This window comes from Saimiri boliviensis, chromosome X (assembly GCF_048565385.1).
Source record: "Saimiri boliviensis isolate mSaiBol1 chromosome X, mSaiBol1.pri, whole genome shotgun sequence".
NCBI lineage: Eukaryota > Metazoa > Chordata > Mammalia > Primates > Cebidae > Saimiri > Saimiri boliviensis.
In genome coordinates, this window is record NC_133470.1 from 112766138 (window position 1) to 112783325 (window position 17188).

The window sequence follows — 17188 nt, forward strand, 5'->3', positions numbered from 1 at the left end:
ATCTAAAATCAACACTCTATCATCAAAATTGAAAGAGCTGGAGGAGCAAGTTAAAAAAAACTCAAAAGCTAGCAGAAGATAAGAAATAACTAAGATCAGAGCAGAACTGAAGGAGATAGAACACACAAAAAACCCTTAAAAAATTTAATAAATCCAGGAGCTAGTTTTTTTGAAAAGATCAATAAAACAGACCACTAGCCAGATTAATAAAAAAGAAAAGAGAGAATAATCAAATAGATGCAATAAAAAATGATAGAGGGGATATCACCACAGATTCCAGAGAAATACAAACCACCATCAGAGATTACTACAAACAACTCTATGCACATAAACCAGTAAACCTGGAAGAAATGGATAAATTCCTGGACACGTACACCCTCTTGTGTGAAAAAATCTCTCCATCTTTCTAGAGAATCTTCTTTTGCCTGCAATATGGATGAATGGCCTTTTAAAACCTAATGAGGATAGATGCCATTTATTGATTACCATTTAAAGCACAACTTTCTAATCTCTAATTGTTTTTGAAAGAAAAATGATTTCCAGTAGAACAAGTATCTCTTATCTGAGGGTCCAAGTCTGGTGTCTTGATGTCCTAAGTGGTTAATTACTTCATATAGAAACTTCTGGTGTCATGATATCCTAAGTGGTTAATTACTTCATATAGAAACTTCATGCCTATTGGGATGGTGATAATAAGCTCTGCTGAAGGTTGATACCAAAGCAGATTTCCATGGAGCTGATTATATGCTGACTACTCATCAGATGGAAATTCCTGGCTTCTAGCCCTGATAAATGTGACTGATTTTATGGGTTTGGGGGAGAGGAAATTGTTTTAAATAAACTTCTGGGACTGCCGTAGTAGTCAGGGTCAAGGCCAGATTAATCCCAGAGAATCTTCATGTCATTTTGATGCTTTCAACAGTGGCCCTCTCTTCCCAGTTGGGGATTATAATCTGCTCAGTAAATAGGTGGTAGAGGTGAGATATGAAGATCTTGAACCAATGAGAATTCTTGAAAGGGTCCCAGAACTAATACATTCTCTTTCAGGGAGTGAAAACAGTTTTTAGTTAATTGCTATAATGTCAAGAAACACACTTTTCCTGATTTCCTGTGAAGTAATTGGACAAATCTCATGATAATACATGTAAAAACGTATTCCTTATTGATTACTTAAAAAACAGGTTTAGAATCACCATTTGTTTACTCTAGACCTTTGAGGGAAAAGTCAGCAATTATATCTGTCATTCAATAACTCTATTATTGGCTGGAGAGAGTGACTAACTACTCTACCTACTACCCAAGTGGCTTCTGGATCACTGCTACAGCTAGTTTCTTTAAAGTAGCAGGCAGTAGTAATATTATAGAACGTGTCCATTTTCTAATCTAAATCAACATATTTTTCTTGTTGAGGTAACTGAAAAAACATTTTAGTTCTTAAAAACTCTGCTAGTATTCTTCCTTATAGTCCAGTTACCACAGAACAAAGATCTTGATGGGTCATGTAAAAGTGGTTTGTCCCTCATATTATCTTTTCTATAATTTCCTGCTTCAGTTTCCCTTCATCTTTCCTCTTGACAGACTTTACATAGCTTTACTAACTTTTGCTAGTGAACAATTTACTGTTTCCTCAATAAGATTTTGCCTATGAGGAACTGGGGGAATAAGTCTATCCAAGAAATTAAAACAGTTATCAGCTGTCCTGAAAATGAAAGTATCGCCATGTACACAAATACTTGATACAATTTTAGTGTATCTCAATTGACAACCAACGTTTAAAATAGAACATATAATTTCTTGTAGTCCATTACTCATGAGAGTATTAGAGTCAATTGCCTAACTTATGTGAAGCTCTGAGACGTAAAAGCACTGCTTTTATAAAAGCTAGAAAGAATAAATATTATTTAGTTCAATCCCCTCATTATTCAAGTGAGGGGACTGAAGCTGGTAGAAGTCAAATGGCTTGCACAAGGACAATCAATCACTTTGTGGCAGGGTTGGGTTTAAAACCTGGGAGTCCAAACTCGGTGCCCTCGACATGCAACTTGTTATGTCTCACTCAAGTCTTGGCTCTAAATGACAATGAAGTAGATCACCAACCAAGCAGCCCAGTATTTAAGATGCTCTCCTTAGATAACATTCCCACTCTTTCCCAACGCTCCCTTAAAAGCACTGTGAATTTGCCTTTGTGAGAAGATGATAAAATAAAAATCAGCAGACTCAATTAACTGCAATGCACTTACTCTGAAAAATTCTTTTGTTGAGCCGGAGTCCAGGGTCCCATATGCAATTTCAGTCTGTTTAGCTAAGTCTTCAGCACTCTCTATGGGAGAAACCATCCTCTCCACAGTCAGGAAAGCAGCAAGATTGGCAGTATAGGAAGAAATTATGATCAGGGTGAAGAACCACCAAACCCCTCCAACAATGCGCCCGGAGAGTGATCTATAAAACAAAACAAAAACAAATCCAGACCCAGAGGGGCCAGATCTAAGTTTAAGAAATCCTTGTCTTTAATTCTGGAAAGAGAGGTAGTTTTAGTATAGCTGATGAAGGAAGGAAATAGGTGATGGGAGGGAATTAAAACATTAAACAAAGATCATGTGTTAACAGCAATACGCTATGTTATGATGATGTATTCTGATGGTGCATGCGTAATACTCTTCAGGCCTATACACATTTCAAAGCAGGATTTTCTTTTCAAAAATGAGGTGGGGTCTCACTATGCTGTCCAGACTGGACTTGAACTCCTGGGCTCTAGCTATTTTCCAGCTTCAGCCTCCTGAACAGCTGGGACTACAAGTGCACTCCCAGCAGAATTTTCCTTTTAATTGCAGGAAAAAATATTTTTTTCTATCTCCTGCTTCCAGAGGTAACAATTTAACTTATTAAGTTCTCTTCCTATGAACTTTGCTGGGCATACCTGTAGAAGCAGGTGGTTCTCAGCCTTGGCTGCACATTAAAATCACCTAGAATCTTAAAAAAACAAAACAAAACAAAACTTCATGCCCAGGCCCACCAATTAAATCAGAACTTGGGACGTGGGAAGCAGACATTTAAATTTTTTAAGACTCACTAGGTGATTACAATGTGCAACCAAGATTGAGAACCACTGCTATAAGGTGATGTCATGAGAGAAACATAGTCAAAAACCTCCTCTCACTTGAAGATAAATGGGTTGTTGCTAGAAAATGAGCACTATTCACATTGAATTTAATAAACTTAACAAAGACATTGCCATTCTTTGGAGTTGGTCACCCATGAGGCAAAGAGCTAGGTGATGATATTTATCATCTCCATATAAATAGCTCTTGGGGCCCAGGAGAATAGAAACTTTCTCCTTTTACAACTAAGCTTTAGCCACACAGGGCAGACTCCAAGTGAAATGGGAAACTACCTGTGTAGTCGGATTAGAGGCATTAAAAGGCTTGCTTCCTCCATACCCCCCTCTACCCACACAGACAAAAAATGAAAACAAAACCATCCTCCTGGTCTGATGGAGAAATTCTATTGGAATCACCCTCTGTATTGTCTTCAGGAGGCTTGATCAAAATGTAACATATTATTTCAATAGCATCCACTGTTTATTTAATTAATAGGGAATGAGAAAGAAGATGGGTAAGTTTTAATAAGGGGAAATTTTTGTTCTTAAATGTTACTGTGCATTAGCGTTACCTGACGTGTTTGTTAAAATGCAGATTCAGAATAGCTGAATGCTCAAGAATTTGCACTTCTTAAGCATCACAGGTGATTCTGCTGCAAGTGGTCTGCAGACCAAACTGAGAAACGTTGTTCTTCTATATCAGTGATTCTCAATTCTGCCTACATATCAATATCATCTAGGGAGCTTCAGTCAAAACACGTCAAAACAAAAAGACAAAAAAACCTTGTCTAGGCTTCATCCAAGGCCAATTAAATCATAACCCTGGGGGGTTAGGTCTAAGCAGCAGCTCTTTATAAAACTTTCAAGGTGCAGCCAGGGTGGCAAGTTTCTTCCTACATCGTGAGTGTTCCTCAGGGACAGGGACCGTAGGAAGTTATTGGACAATGTGAGGGCATTGAATGCTCAGTGATGGGTAATGGCTTGTACTAAGGAAACTTCATCTCCTTCACAGTGTTGCTGAAGGCTGGCTCTGTCTGCAGAAATGAAAATCTGCTCCCTAGGTTTTATAAAACATTGCCACATCATCCTTAGGATAATTCTGCTGTGTGGCAGAGCTCCATCCTAGTTACGCTATGTTCTTCCATGCCCAGAAAAGCTCACAGGAAGAGAACCCACTCTGTCATAAAGTCAAGAATAGGCGTAGGAGCCTGGCATAGCTCCAAGCTCTGTGGGAAGAGGGTAGTTCTGGGCTGAGAGCCGGCAAATCAAGCTCTTCTCTGTCTGTACCAGGATTTCACCACTTTGAAGCAAATTTAAATTCCTGTGTCCCAAGATAACCTTTTTCTGGCCTCTGGAAAACTCAGTTGTTTTAGACGCTACACTCTGAATAATTTTGGCAGGTATTTTGATAAATATTTTTTATTGGTTAAGTATAGCAAACTGATTTGATTTTTATTTTAAATCTGCAGTTAGGGTTGGTCCCTGGATTCCTAAGACAATCCTTACTTATTTCCTGAACATGATCACTTTTAGCTTTATGAATCTGAAAATCTGCTTTGCAACAGATTTTTCTAACAGTTACCCTATCTCAGGATTTCATCTGGGAACATTTCTCTTTTAATCAGAAGTAAAAACATCTGGATGAGTCAGTCAGAAAAGAATGTGTCACACTTCTGAATGCTAAAAGTATACAGAGTGTTTTGATTATTCATTTAGATCTTTCAGAGTCTTTCTTCACTGTTGCCATATACATTTAATTTATTAGGAACTGATTTGACTCTATAAATAATTTTGCTTTATGAAACATTAACACTCCAAAGAAACATCCATAGTAATAGAGTAACAAAAATGATAACAATTATGGCTAATACTTATTGAGCACTTCCTGTGTGTCAGACTCTATTCTAATTGCTTTACCTGTGCCAACTATTTTAATCCTCCATCCCTATGGTTAGGTACTATTTTAAAGATAAGAAAACAGAGGTATTTTACAGATAAGGAAACTGAGGCACAGAGAAGCGAGAAAGGAAAGAAAACATCTAAACTTTTATACTAGGAAAGAAATACCCACATTTTTATAGGATAAAATACCCACATTTTGTATAAGAAAATCCTGGTATGTAAGCTATAGAAGTGTAAGCTACAAACACTGAGAAATGTAGTAGCAGGAAAACTAAACATATTTGTATAATTATTGTTTATTATCTGTTGTTCATTTGAGACAGAACTGTGACTGTCATTTTTATTTGGAATGATGAGGTTTTGCCAGACCAAGGAGAAAACTGACTTTGGAGTAATTCCAGAATCACAGTTTGATATGGAAAGAGGTATATTTTGCTGCCGTGAATACTAATGGTAGTTTATGCATTGTCTACTTGACAATGTGGAGAAAAATACAGTAATTTATGGAAATTACACTGTGCCATTCTATTGAGGCTAATGGACTGTGGCTGTGTCAGTCTGATCTAAAATCAAGCCTGCACATCATAATCTGGTTATTTTGGCCACTTTAGTACTGACTCAGATCATCATGTGGTTGATCTGAATGACTCAGCTGTTGGTTGTTGACATGACTGAAAATAAGCCTAAATGCAAAATGGTGATTTTCATGGCCTCTTGTCTACATAGTTATTAACTTTGGCAATTTTGTGGTTAATGTCATGATATACCTATGAGCGTGGAGAATTTGGGTGATGACCCACATAAAAATGATATAACAGTTTCTGCATATCTCAGCAGATAGGGAAAAGGAGCTTCAGTGGAATCAGTGTGGAATCCACAGCTTGCATTCAACATTCTCCCTTCAGAACAGTAGTAGCTTAGACAAAAGCTGTAATTTTCACCACTTTCTTCCCTTGTTGAGCATAAGTGCCTCAATCCTTTCACTGAGAAAAAGTGCCAAGGAACCCACAAGGAAGAAGCTCCATAGGCATTTTTACATTTACCTTTTCTCATTAGGGAAACTATAGCCACTTAAACCCACATTTCACATGGAGGCTATATAAAAAGTGACTGATGGGTCAATCCCATCACATTTTATAAAGGATCTATTAAAATAAGACAAGACTTTATAGTTGAGTTAAAAAGACCTGTCATTTTCCAGTATCTTTCCCTCCATTAATGCAGCTACAAAATGTTTAACATTCATTTCAAATGGTTTTGTTGCACAAGACAGATTTCAAGGTTAGTATAATGAAATGACTGTAAAATGCTGCACATTTAGTGTTTATAAAAGTGCATTATAAGAAGCATATCATACCTTTTGAGGAAATGTAAGAGGAGGCGTGAAGTTAATGAAAGGAAATTAGCAACAAGAGGAAAACAGACATATAAAAGCACTGCAAAATATGTACATCAAATAATATACAATGCTCTTGTTATCTGCAATAATAAAGAACTAGAGTTTCTGAGTTAATAATAAAATGTATTTTACAACCTCTGAAATGATAATAAAAGTGAGCTATGTGCTGTAACCTTTATCTTGTAAGTACATTTTATAATCTTCACTTTACTAGCTTTATGAGACAAAAAGCTGGGACTGGAAACTGCTTCTCTTTTGTATAAACTCTTTATCATTCCTTTTTTTTTCTCTTCTTTCTTCCAAAGTATGCATCATTTCTACACTCCATTTAATGCCATGTCTGTGACAGATTTTTTAAAAATGTGCAGAATCAATCTTTGGTTCTTATAGTCTTCTCTAAGTAACCATGTCCCAAAGACTGAAAACTACAGCTTTTAGCTGGAAAAGCCATGAAATAGTTGTAATAAAAAATCTGCTATTATCTCATTAATTTATTATCACATCACTACTACTTTGAAGTGAATTTGCAGTAAGATAAAGACAGTGGTCATACATCAGCAGAGGAAAGGGTATGCTTAAAATAGAGCCCCAAATCCTATTGTCTTTGATCTCATTTATTTTATACCCTTCATGTCTTTTATTATTCTGCACATACTTTACATTTTAAAGGAGGATCTATGTGTCAAATAATCTGGACAGATCCCATGAACTCTTCAACAAAGGACTTGATATATTGAAAACTTAACAGGAGAGTAACACCTTGGGAAAAATCTGTACACCGCAATCAGGTTGAAGTTAGTCTGTTCTTTCCATTTTCTCTGTAACAATTTCCCCAACCCTCAAGGCTTCAGTTTTTCTAGTCCTCAGATGTCCTTGCAGCTGCACAGAAAGTCAGCAGGGGGAGCATTTGTCTGGAAGGACCTGGACTCTGGACTGCTTAGTGGTTCTAGCCAACTTTTACAAAGGAAATAAATTTCAGATTAAAAATAAAGTTACAACCTCCAGCCAATGTCAGTAAGACACAGTGGAATAATACAATAAATATATTTGCAAGAGGTATAATCTTTAACAGAAGCAAAATCAAGAAGGAATGTTGCTGGTTATTTCTTATCAGAGATCAGCTCTTTGATACTAACTGATATTTCAACTGTAGTCCCAAGGAGTTTTAGGAACTAAAATGCAAATGTTACGTTATATTAGCTGTTAGTATTTGTGAAACTAGCATGATTATGTGCAGCCAATTTAATAGTGACAATAGCTATCATTTATTGAGAATTTACATGCTAGGCACTGTGTTTTTCGTTTTACTGAGGCTTAGCAAGGTTTAGTGATTTGCTCCAGATTACACAACTGCTAAGTGGATTGTGAAACTAGTGAGTCTAACTCCAGTGCCCACATGCTTAACCACTATGCTTCTTCCATCTGGCTGTCCCCACTGCCTGTCTTCTCCTTCCCCACTCAGGGGGAAGAAGGTTGAATTGAATCTCCTCACACCTTCTACCGACTCCTCCTAATGAATCAGTTTGTATGTAGACAAAACCTCAGCTTATTATATTGATTACCTTCTCTAGAGTTGACTCAGTCTCCAGCTTCATGTAGAACAGACTTACTCACTCTGAACAACTAGGGTAGTTTAAAATATAAAATCTAATATTGATGTAGACTCTTTAAGCTTCTAAGCAGCTGTCAATAATTTGGTGGAAATGTAATGATGCCATCAGTTTTTCTTAGGATGTCTTGTTGCTGATTTCCCAGTCTTTTACTTTGAGTGTACACATACTTGATAATATTTTAAATGCTCACTGCTTACTTTCATCGAAAACCAGAAAAAAGGTAGAGTTTCTTTAGAGGTTAGAAGAATGGAAAACAGCTGTTGTGCCTGAGCATGAGGAGAGGAATGTAACAAACGGTACAACTTCAGGTTGGTAGTGGGAGGCAGTGTGCAATAGTGGAAATAATTGTACTGCTGCCTCTTAAAACCTCCATGACCTTGGGTTTCATCACATCATCCTTTGGGTGCTGTTCCCTTGTCCGTGATGTGGGAAAAAGCAGCATGATGTGGAAAGAGCATGAGTTTTGGAATTGGAGCTTGGTTTGTACTCAGGCTCTGCCATTAGCTGTGTGACTGGGCAAATTATTTAATCTGACTGTCCCCTTCTTCAACGTAAAAATAAATATAATGCCCACTCTGCAGTGGTGCTTCGAGGATTAAAATCCGTGTGATAATGCAGGTAAAGTGCCTACGCACAGCAGGAGCAGAGAGAAGGTGTTTGTTGTCTCTCTGCCCCCAGTAAATGGAAGTAGCTGGGCTAATTTATTTCTGACATCTCCTCCTGCTCTAATACTTAAATTCTACCTGAAAATGTGTTCTCATAATTTCTTGAATTGCTTCAATTTTGAGAAAACTCAGAGCGTATAATGCATGCTCACATTCTGGGCTTTCTGAAGATTTGCATTCCAACTGTGGCCATTAAACAGAAATAAAGTATACTGCTGATGTTTGCAGTCAAGGAAACCACAAATCTTAAAGTAACAACTATGTTATTATCAGGAATTTCTAAATCTGTTAATAGGTCTAGAAACATACCACAGTGATTGCTGTTATATAATTGAGCACAAACATATAATGAATAGAGGTCTCAAGACAAGGAGAAGCATGTTTCCTCTTCACTAGTATATAAGAAATATGCCAAGAAGTATAATATTTTTAAAAAAGGCTTAAAGGCATAATTTCTTTTTTTTTTTTTTTTTGAGACGGAGTTTCGTTCTTGTTACCCAGGCTGGAGTGCAATGGCGCGATCTTGGCTCACCGCAACCTCCGCCTCCTGGGTTCAGGCAATTCTCCTGCCTCAGAAAGGCATAATTTCTTTAGAAGGACACACAAAAGACGGTATTGGGACAGGGATCACCCACATGGTGGAAAACACAGAGCTCATAAAGGCAATAATTTATTACTTAAAAGTATAGTAAGAATAATACTTATTACTCTAGGCCAGTGTTATTCTGTAGGTCGTGTGCTCTAATTCTGGGTTGAATTGTAACTAGAATTTTAAAAAAGACACAATAGAAAGTATCAGAGTGCATTGCACATCGCAAGGATAAAGTATGGTGAACCTTTGTTATATACATATATGTATACTGAGTTGTGATGGAAAATTTACTTCTTACTGTGGGTCATGGTAAAAAATTTTGAAAGCCGTTGCTCTTTCTGACAGTGTCTAGTGTAGTATAATAACATATATACTTTGAAAAAAAGCATTTGATATATCTCAGTGCCAAAGAAGAGCCACAGCTTAAATTGTAGTATAAGACATTTAAAAAATCTGTTCAATTTGTCATTTTCAGGCCATAATCTTTAAGTTATTACTTAATGAATCAATATCATAAATACTTCTAAAAATGAGAAGAGTCCTTTTTGAGTATGCAGAGTAGTATGCAGCACTCCAGTGGGGATACCACAAACTTAGTTCTGAAAATTGACTTACAGAAACCAATAAAATCTCTAGCCTTAATGACTCTTTAGTATTGTCTGAACATAAGATTACCAGCCATGGTAAAAATCATTCAATTATAGGATCATTCAGAAACCATAGTCTTTTGAAGTGAACATCTCAAAACAAACTAACGAAATATAAGCTAACTCCCAGATAATGCAAAAAATGACACACATTCTAAGCACAAAAGGAACAGGAAGTGAAATAATTTAGAGAATGTAATCAAGCAGATTGAGGAAAACAAAAAAAGTGTGACTTCAGTAAATGAGGCATGCCCCATACAGACTATTTTAAAAAGCTGCTGAATATGGTTATCAAATAGTTATGCTGCAAAGCCTCTTTTTAAATGTTTTATGCTGCAAGTGAATAATCTCAAAATGAAGTATGCTGTAAAAACATGGTAGGAATTTTCTGAGTTTTTATATTTCACATGAAATTCTCTAATATGTTTGCATAATTGACTGATCAGTTTAACAAAACCTACAACTTTGTTTCAAAATATAAAGATGTTACATTCACCTACAATATATTATGATTAAGAATTCACCATTTGTTTAGATTTAAACTAAATTTGTGAGGCTCAGGACGTTCATGCTCAGTGTTTTGCTTTTCTTAGATAAAATTTGCCTACCAGCCGGGCGCAGTGGCTCAAGCTTGTAATCCCAGCACTTTGGGAGGCCGAGGCGGGTGGATCACGAGGTCGAGAGATCGAGACCATCCTGGTCAACATGGTGAAATCCCGTCTCTACTAAAAATACAAAAAATTAGCTAGGCATGGTGGCGTGTGCCTGTAATCCCAGCTACTCAGGAGGCTAAGGCAGGAGAATTGCCTGAACCCAGGAGGCGGAGGTTGTGGTGAGCCGAGATCGCGCCATTGCGCTCCAGCCTGGGTAACAAGAGCGAAACTCCGTCTCAAAAAAAAAAAAAAAAAAAAAAAAAAAAAAGAAAAAAAATTTGCCTACCATAAAATTCACCAATTTAAGTGTACAATCAGTGGTTTTAGTAAATATAGAGTTGTGCAACTATCATCACAATCAATTTTAGAGCATTTTTTGTCACCCTAAAAAGTTCCTTAATGCTCATTTGCAGTTAATCCTGGCAGGCCTAGGACTAGGATGAGGCAAGTGAGGCAATTGCTCCACATGCAAAATTTAAAGGGGCATCAAAATCTCATAAATCAAGATAAATAGAATTTTAGTCCAATATTTAAAAAGTTAATGCATGATATCAAAGTTTTAAATAAAGCTTGGATCTGACCCCTGTGCTTCCTCTACATAGCCTTACTTGCCTCACCCTAATACTTACCCTGATTATCTCCTTTCTGCTCCCTTCAAGCCCCTGGCAACCACTAACATACTTTCTGTCTCTGTAGATTGCCTATTCTAGACAAATGGAACCATACAATATAAGCTCTTCAATAAATGGGATTCAAATGGCATGGCATGTTGCCTTTTGCATCTGGCTTATTTTACTTAGCATAACTTTTTTTTTTTTTTTTTTTTTTTTTTGAGATGCAGTTTTGCTCTTGTTGCCCAGCCAGGCTGGAGTGCAATGGCACGATCTCGGCTCACTGCAACCTCTGTCTCCCAAGTTCAAGTGATTCTCCTGCCTCAGCCTCCCAAGCAGCTGGGATTTCAGGTGCCTGCCACCACACCCAGCTACTTTTTTGTAATTTTAGTAGAGATGGGGTTTCACCATGTTGGCCAGGCTGGTCTCAAACTCCTGACCTCTTGATCCACTCGCGTCAGCCTCCCAAAGTGCTGGGATTACAGGCATGAATCACCATGCCTGGCCCAGCATAACATTTTTATGGTTCATCTGTGTTGTAGATGTGACAGTAGTCTGTTCTTTTTAATTGCTGAATAGTATTCCACTATATAGATATATCATATTTTGTGTATTCACAAGTTGATGGACATTTGGGTTGTTTTTACTTTTTAAATATTATAAAGTTACCACGAACGTTCATGTATAACATTTTGTGTGAATATGTTTTCCTTTCTCTTAGGTAAATAACTAAGAATAGAATGTCTATGTTATATTTTAAGTATATCTCTGACTAGGTAAGAAACAATCTATTTTCCAATGTGGCTGTAGCATTTTGCATTCTCACTACTAATGGATGGAAGTTCCAGTTGTTCTACATTGTCATCAGCACTTGGTATTGCCTATCTTTTTGACTGCAGCCGTTCTAGAGGATGCATGGAGGCATCTCATTGTGGTTTTAATTTGCATTTTCCTAATGGCTAACAGTGTTGAGCATCTTTTCTTGTGCTTATTAGCCATTTGTATATCTTCTTTGGGGAAATGTCCATTCAAATCTTTTGTCCATTAAAAAAGTTGGATTGTCTTCTTTTTATTGAGTTGTAAGAGGTGTTACATATTCTGGATACAAGTCCTTTATCAGACATATGATTTACTAATATTTTCTCCCAGTCTGTTTTTTTTTTTTAATTTGTTTAATATGTCTTTTTAAATGCAGGGTTTTAATTTTGATGAAGTCCAGTTTATCAAATTTTTAATGGATTGTGCTTTTGTGTTTTATCTAAGAGCTCTTTGTGCAATCCAAGGCCAAACAGATATTCTCCTATGTTTTCTTTGAGAAGTTTTACAGTTTTAACAAGAAAACTTGGGTGGGATACTACAATGGATAGTTGTAGGTAGTCTGAGAGCAAAATGAAAAAGGGAGGGCACTGAAAGGAGAAGGTAGGAGGAGTTTAAAGAAGAGTTCTATGTTCTTTTAAATTTTGCCTGGATCCAATCTCTTGACAAATGAGAAAACGCTTTAATACAATTAATGAGGAAACCATGTCTGCTTGATCTGATGAAGGTTTAGTATTTGCTTTATCTGAATAATATTAATATTAGTGGCAATGTTGCCTTTATCCAGAGTTCAAATGTTTGTTTTAATGTATATACAATACTATAGAAATACATGAAAGACATTCAAAACAACACCAATGACATACTCACTTCATGGACATAAGCAAACAAAATGGCTTGATGATAATTTGTCATTTGATGGGATGTTGAATGAAAGAAATCTGGAGTTGAGATGAATGAATATCATATGTACATGAATGGAATAGGGCCATAAAATGCAGTGAGGCATTGAGGATGCCACAAAAAACAAACCTTGGAGAAATATCACATCCTTGCTGCATAAAGGCACCCAAGGAAAACCAAAGACTGTTAAATATTCCGAATTCATTTGGAGGATCAGGAGGACTCTGAGGGTCACGAGGTTCTTCATTGTTGTCTTCCAAGTGCCATTCATAAGGACTGAATCTGCTGACTAGGAAAAGAACTACGCTGACTCCAATGTAAGCGAAGACAATGCACATCCAGATTTCATAAGCCAAGGGATCCAGAAATGAGAATACGCCTGGTTTTGATTTCTGAGGCTTCTTTATCATGATGGAGATGCCTAGGCTCATAAATGGCTTTGAAAAATCTATGACTTCTTCACGGACCAATGTTATAGTGAGTGGAGCAACAGCTATATCAGCTCTCTGAAAAAAAAAAAGAAAACATTTTTAATCAGTTATCTGTCACTTAATATACTTATTTTGGTGAAAACATCAAGTCCTAAATCATTACAACCATTTGAATTGTCAATGCTTGGGTTAGAAAAGTAGTTGCATTCATTCAATGGGTGCTAAAATGCTTTAACTTGATGGTAAATTAAAGAAAGGGTGCTGGCCTTTGCCCTCTGAGACATATTGGCTTAGAGCAACCCACTCTGCTTTCTTTTCCTAATAGTGTGTTTTTGCTACCTTATAACACAACTTGTACTTCATTGTGACATATCACTATTTAACTCTTGTTTTCTTATTTTAATTTTCATGTTCTTATGTCTTATCTCCCTCACTTGACTGAAAATTCTTGTGTAGCAGGCATAATATCCTATACTTCTTATATCTGCTTCACTTTCCACCATGAGACACAATACAGGGCCATAGCAGTTTAATTCTTAGGTGTTTGCTATCTTATGTTATTCTTAATTTTTTTTTTGGAGAGTTTATCTATTAAAACATAGGGTTTTTGAAGGCAGAGGCTCAATCTTCTATTTATATGTATCACTGCAATAGATTCTAAAGAAACTCTAGATGCTTAAACAATAAGTTGTTGATTATTGTATATAATATATACAAACATAAAGGAATTTTGCCTGGGCAATAACAAGGGTAAGACGGTTGTCAGAATACACATGAATTTATATAGTAAGCTATATTTTCTAGTGATAATATCAGTGTAGCACTCACATGTATTGAATTAATAAAATAAATATCAGTAGGGCATTGCATAATTAACTCAGGCAAAGGCAGGCAACGTTTTCATATTAATCCCTTGAAAATAGGAACTAAGATTTTCTACATTTATTTCTTTTGTTTTCTGCAGTTGTTCCTTTTCAATAGCAGTAAGTCTTACTCTGAAGCCAGGCCTTAAAATGCACACAAGAAAAAATGCTTCTAAGGAAAGGCTTTTGGATGGTATATCATATATGAAGTGAAAACACCAGTTTTGATCATTTTTTTCTATGTTCAGAACAGCTATGCCTCAACACCCCTACCAAAGGAGAGAGGTGGGGATGTCTGATATAGACTATGTTTTCAAAGAAATGAAATTTTACTCCTTTGAATTACATATGGTAACTCAAACCAGTTGAGAAATACTCCTTAATTAGTTTAAGGGGAAATGCAGATGACAAACAGCTAGCTAACATTTAGTGAGTGCTTATTTTATGTGAGGCACTTTGCAAATCACATTACGCTTATGATCTCATTTAATTCTCACAGTAACCTTGATGTTGGTATGATCATCATTCCCATGTTAGAGATGGAGAAACTAAAGCACAGAGAGGCTGAGATTAGAACCCTATTCTTCAGATTCCAGAACCCAGTAGCTTAATGAACATAACGTTCTAACTCCATAGAGTTAGAAGACAGATACTTGCAGGTTTCTACTATACACTACTTTTATCTGCAATTATCAACCTTAGCCAACCTCTCTTAGGTTCATTCCAATGCAAATTCGGGTCTTTATTCTGTGCCAAGCACTATTCTAGGTGCTGGAAATGAAGCAGTGAACAAGACAGACAAAACAGACAAAAATACTTACCTGCACGGAGGGCATCCTACATTCCTTACATCCTAGTGGAAGTTGCAGAAAGCACGGGTTTATTGAAGCCAACTGCCTACTGACCAAATCTACATTGGAGGTTCACCACCATTTCAAACTCATTGTTTCTAGAATTAAACCCATCATCTATCACCCCAAAGTAGATTCTCCTCTATGTCTGTGAATGATGCTTATTTCCAACTTTTCCCAGTTCCTAATCCTTATTAGTCCTATCCTCTCTGCAGATGATCTTGTCTCTTTTTTTATGAGAAAATGGAAGCCATTTGATATAAGCTCTATCATCTCAGTCCCCTCTACTTTGTCAACATATTGCAGCATCTTTATACATTTCTTCTGTGTGTTTCCATCTCACAGAAAATGATACTTTCTAAGATTTCATCAACTTATTCCATGAGTTCTATATTCCCGTCTCTTCTTAAAATCCAGCTCTATGTATCTCTTTCACATCTTTAACTTTTCCCTTCTCCATTAATCGATTCCAGTGGCTCTCAAAATATGGGCCCTGTGTTAGCAGCAAAAGAGTCACCTGGGAACGTTAGAAATGACAGTTCTTAGGCTCTACCCCAGATGTATGGGATGAGAACTTGTGGAGGGGTGAGACTCATGTAGGCTTCCAGTATTTTGTTATGCTTGCTATAATACGAAATTCATTGATCTATTTTATTCACTTAGAATCATACTCAGGATATTCTGTTTACTAACAAAAATGAAACAAAAAACACTCCGTACACCTTTGGTCCCGCCACCTTCTTAACCACATTACATCTCTCCCTAATACCTCCAGTATTATTGAAAAAAATACAGCTTTATGATCTTGATGTCAACACCACTTTCTCCTTATACCCCTGAGACTTAATTTCCAGCCCATCCAAATTACTGAAATTGTTTCTTGAACTACATACTTGGCTACCAAATTCAAAGATCTTCCTTCAGACATTAACTGCTTATGTGACACCATTGGCCTTTTGCACTATGTACCCTCTTTCCTTAGCTCTCCCATATGAAATACTACAGGTTCTCTTCCTACCTCTCTGAATGTTCCTTCTCTGAATTTCCTACATAGTTTTGTTCTCTCAATCAAGGTGTACCTTTGTACCCCAAGAGACTATTCATAGTGCCTGTCTTAGGAGATAATCAATGAAGGTTTGTTCTTTAAGGTTCTGTCCTTCACTTTCATCCCTCAGTATTGTTACCTATGGTTTCAACTCTCATCTCACTGCAGCTGAGGGGATCCAAAGATAAATTTTCATCTATTTTACCCTTTTGCCAGAAGCTAGACCTGGTCCTAGAAAAAAGGGGTACTGAGGAGAATGAGTTGGCCAGAAAGCTAGCAGGTTTTTTTTTTTTCTTTTTTTTGGCAGAGAGAGTCTGAATCAGTTAGAAAGAGTCTTGTCATGCCAAGAGAATTCACAGATAAAGCCACCTTCTCTCTTTGCCAACAGATCTGCCTCCTGCTCAGAGCATGCAAATACCCCCCTCTAGTATCATTTCTCACTTGATTTCATTTGAATTTAATTACTTCATTTAACTAGTTTTTTTCATCTTTTAAGTCTAAAAGATAGTTCTAGTATAAATTGTTACTTGTTTGTTTTATAAAAAAGAAATAAGGAAGCATTTGCATGAGAAAATTATTTTGGAATGAATTTAAGGAATTTGGGATCATTTCTAGCAGGTACAGAAAGGAGTTTGAGAATCTTGACCCCTTTAAAAAAAAAACCCCTAACTTGGTAATTGAAACACCTACTACATGGTAAGCACCACTAAATACTAACAAGACGTGGCTAGATAGATAATAGCAGAACTTTTTGTTGTCTGATTCCCAGGAGCATTAATCTAAATAACAGATTCCCAAATAAGGCCATTCCTAGTTTGAAGTACTTTTGAAATCACAACAGACAACAGGAAGAATCTGGTTCCCTTAGGCACTTGCCTTTTTTTTTTTTCTCAGCCTGGTATTTCCATGTCCCCCCCCCCCCCCGATTGTTTCTTTCTAAGGAGATTAAAAAAAAATGTGGTATTTGCCTATGTTTTGGAGGGTGCTTGCCTGATGAAGAATGGCATTAAATCTGTACTCAGTTGTACCTCATTGATGTGGACCTGGCTCCAAAAGGAGAATTTCCCATGATGAACCTTAAAAAAGACCTATTACAGATG

The 17188-nt window shown here is 36.7% G+C and overlaps 1 protein-coding gene across 4 annotated transcripts in view; it reads right to left on the reverse strand.

Annotated features, from left to right (window-relative positions):
* GRIA3 (glutamate ionotropic receptor AMPA type subunit 3) overlaps positions 1-17188 on the reverse strand; it is a 330401-nt gene that overhangs the window by 63517 nt on the left and 249696 nt on the right. For all 4 annotated transcript variants that reach the window (XM_074391691.1, XM_003931097.4, XM_003931098.4 and 1 more), the window contains exons 11-12: positions 13028-13404; positions 2241-2439 (exon numbers count right to left, since the gene is read on the reverse strand). In XM_074391691.1, coding sequence (XP_074247792.1) covers positions 2241-2439; positions 13028-13404 — 576 coding nt within the window. The remainder of the gene's footprint in view (positions 1-2240; positions 2440-13027; positions 13405-17188) is intronic.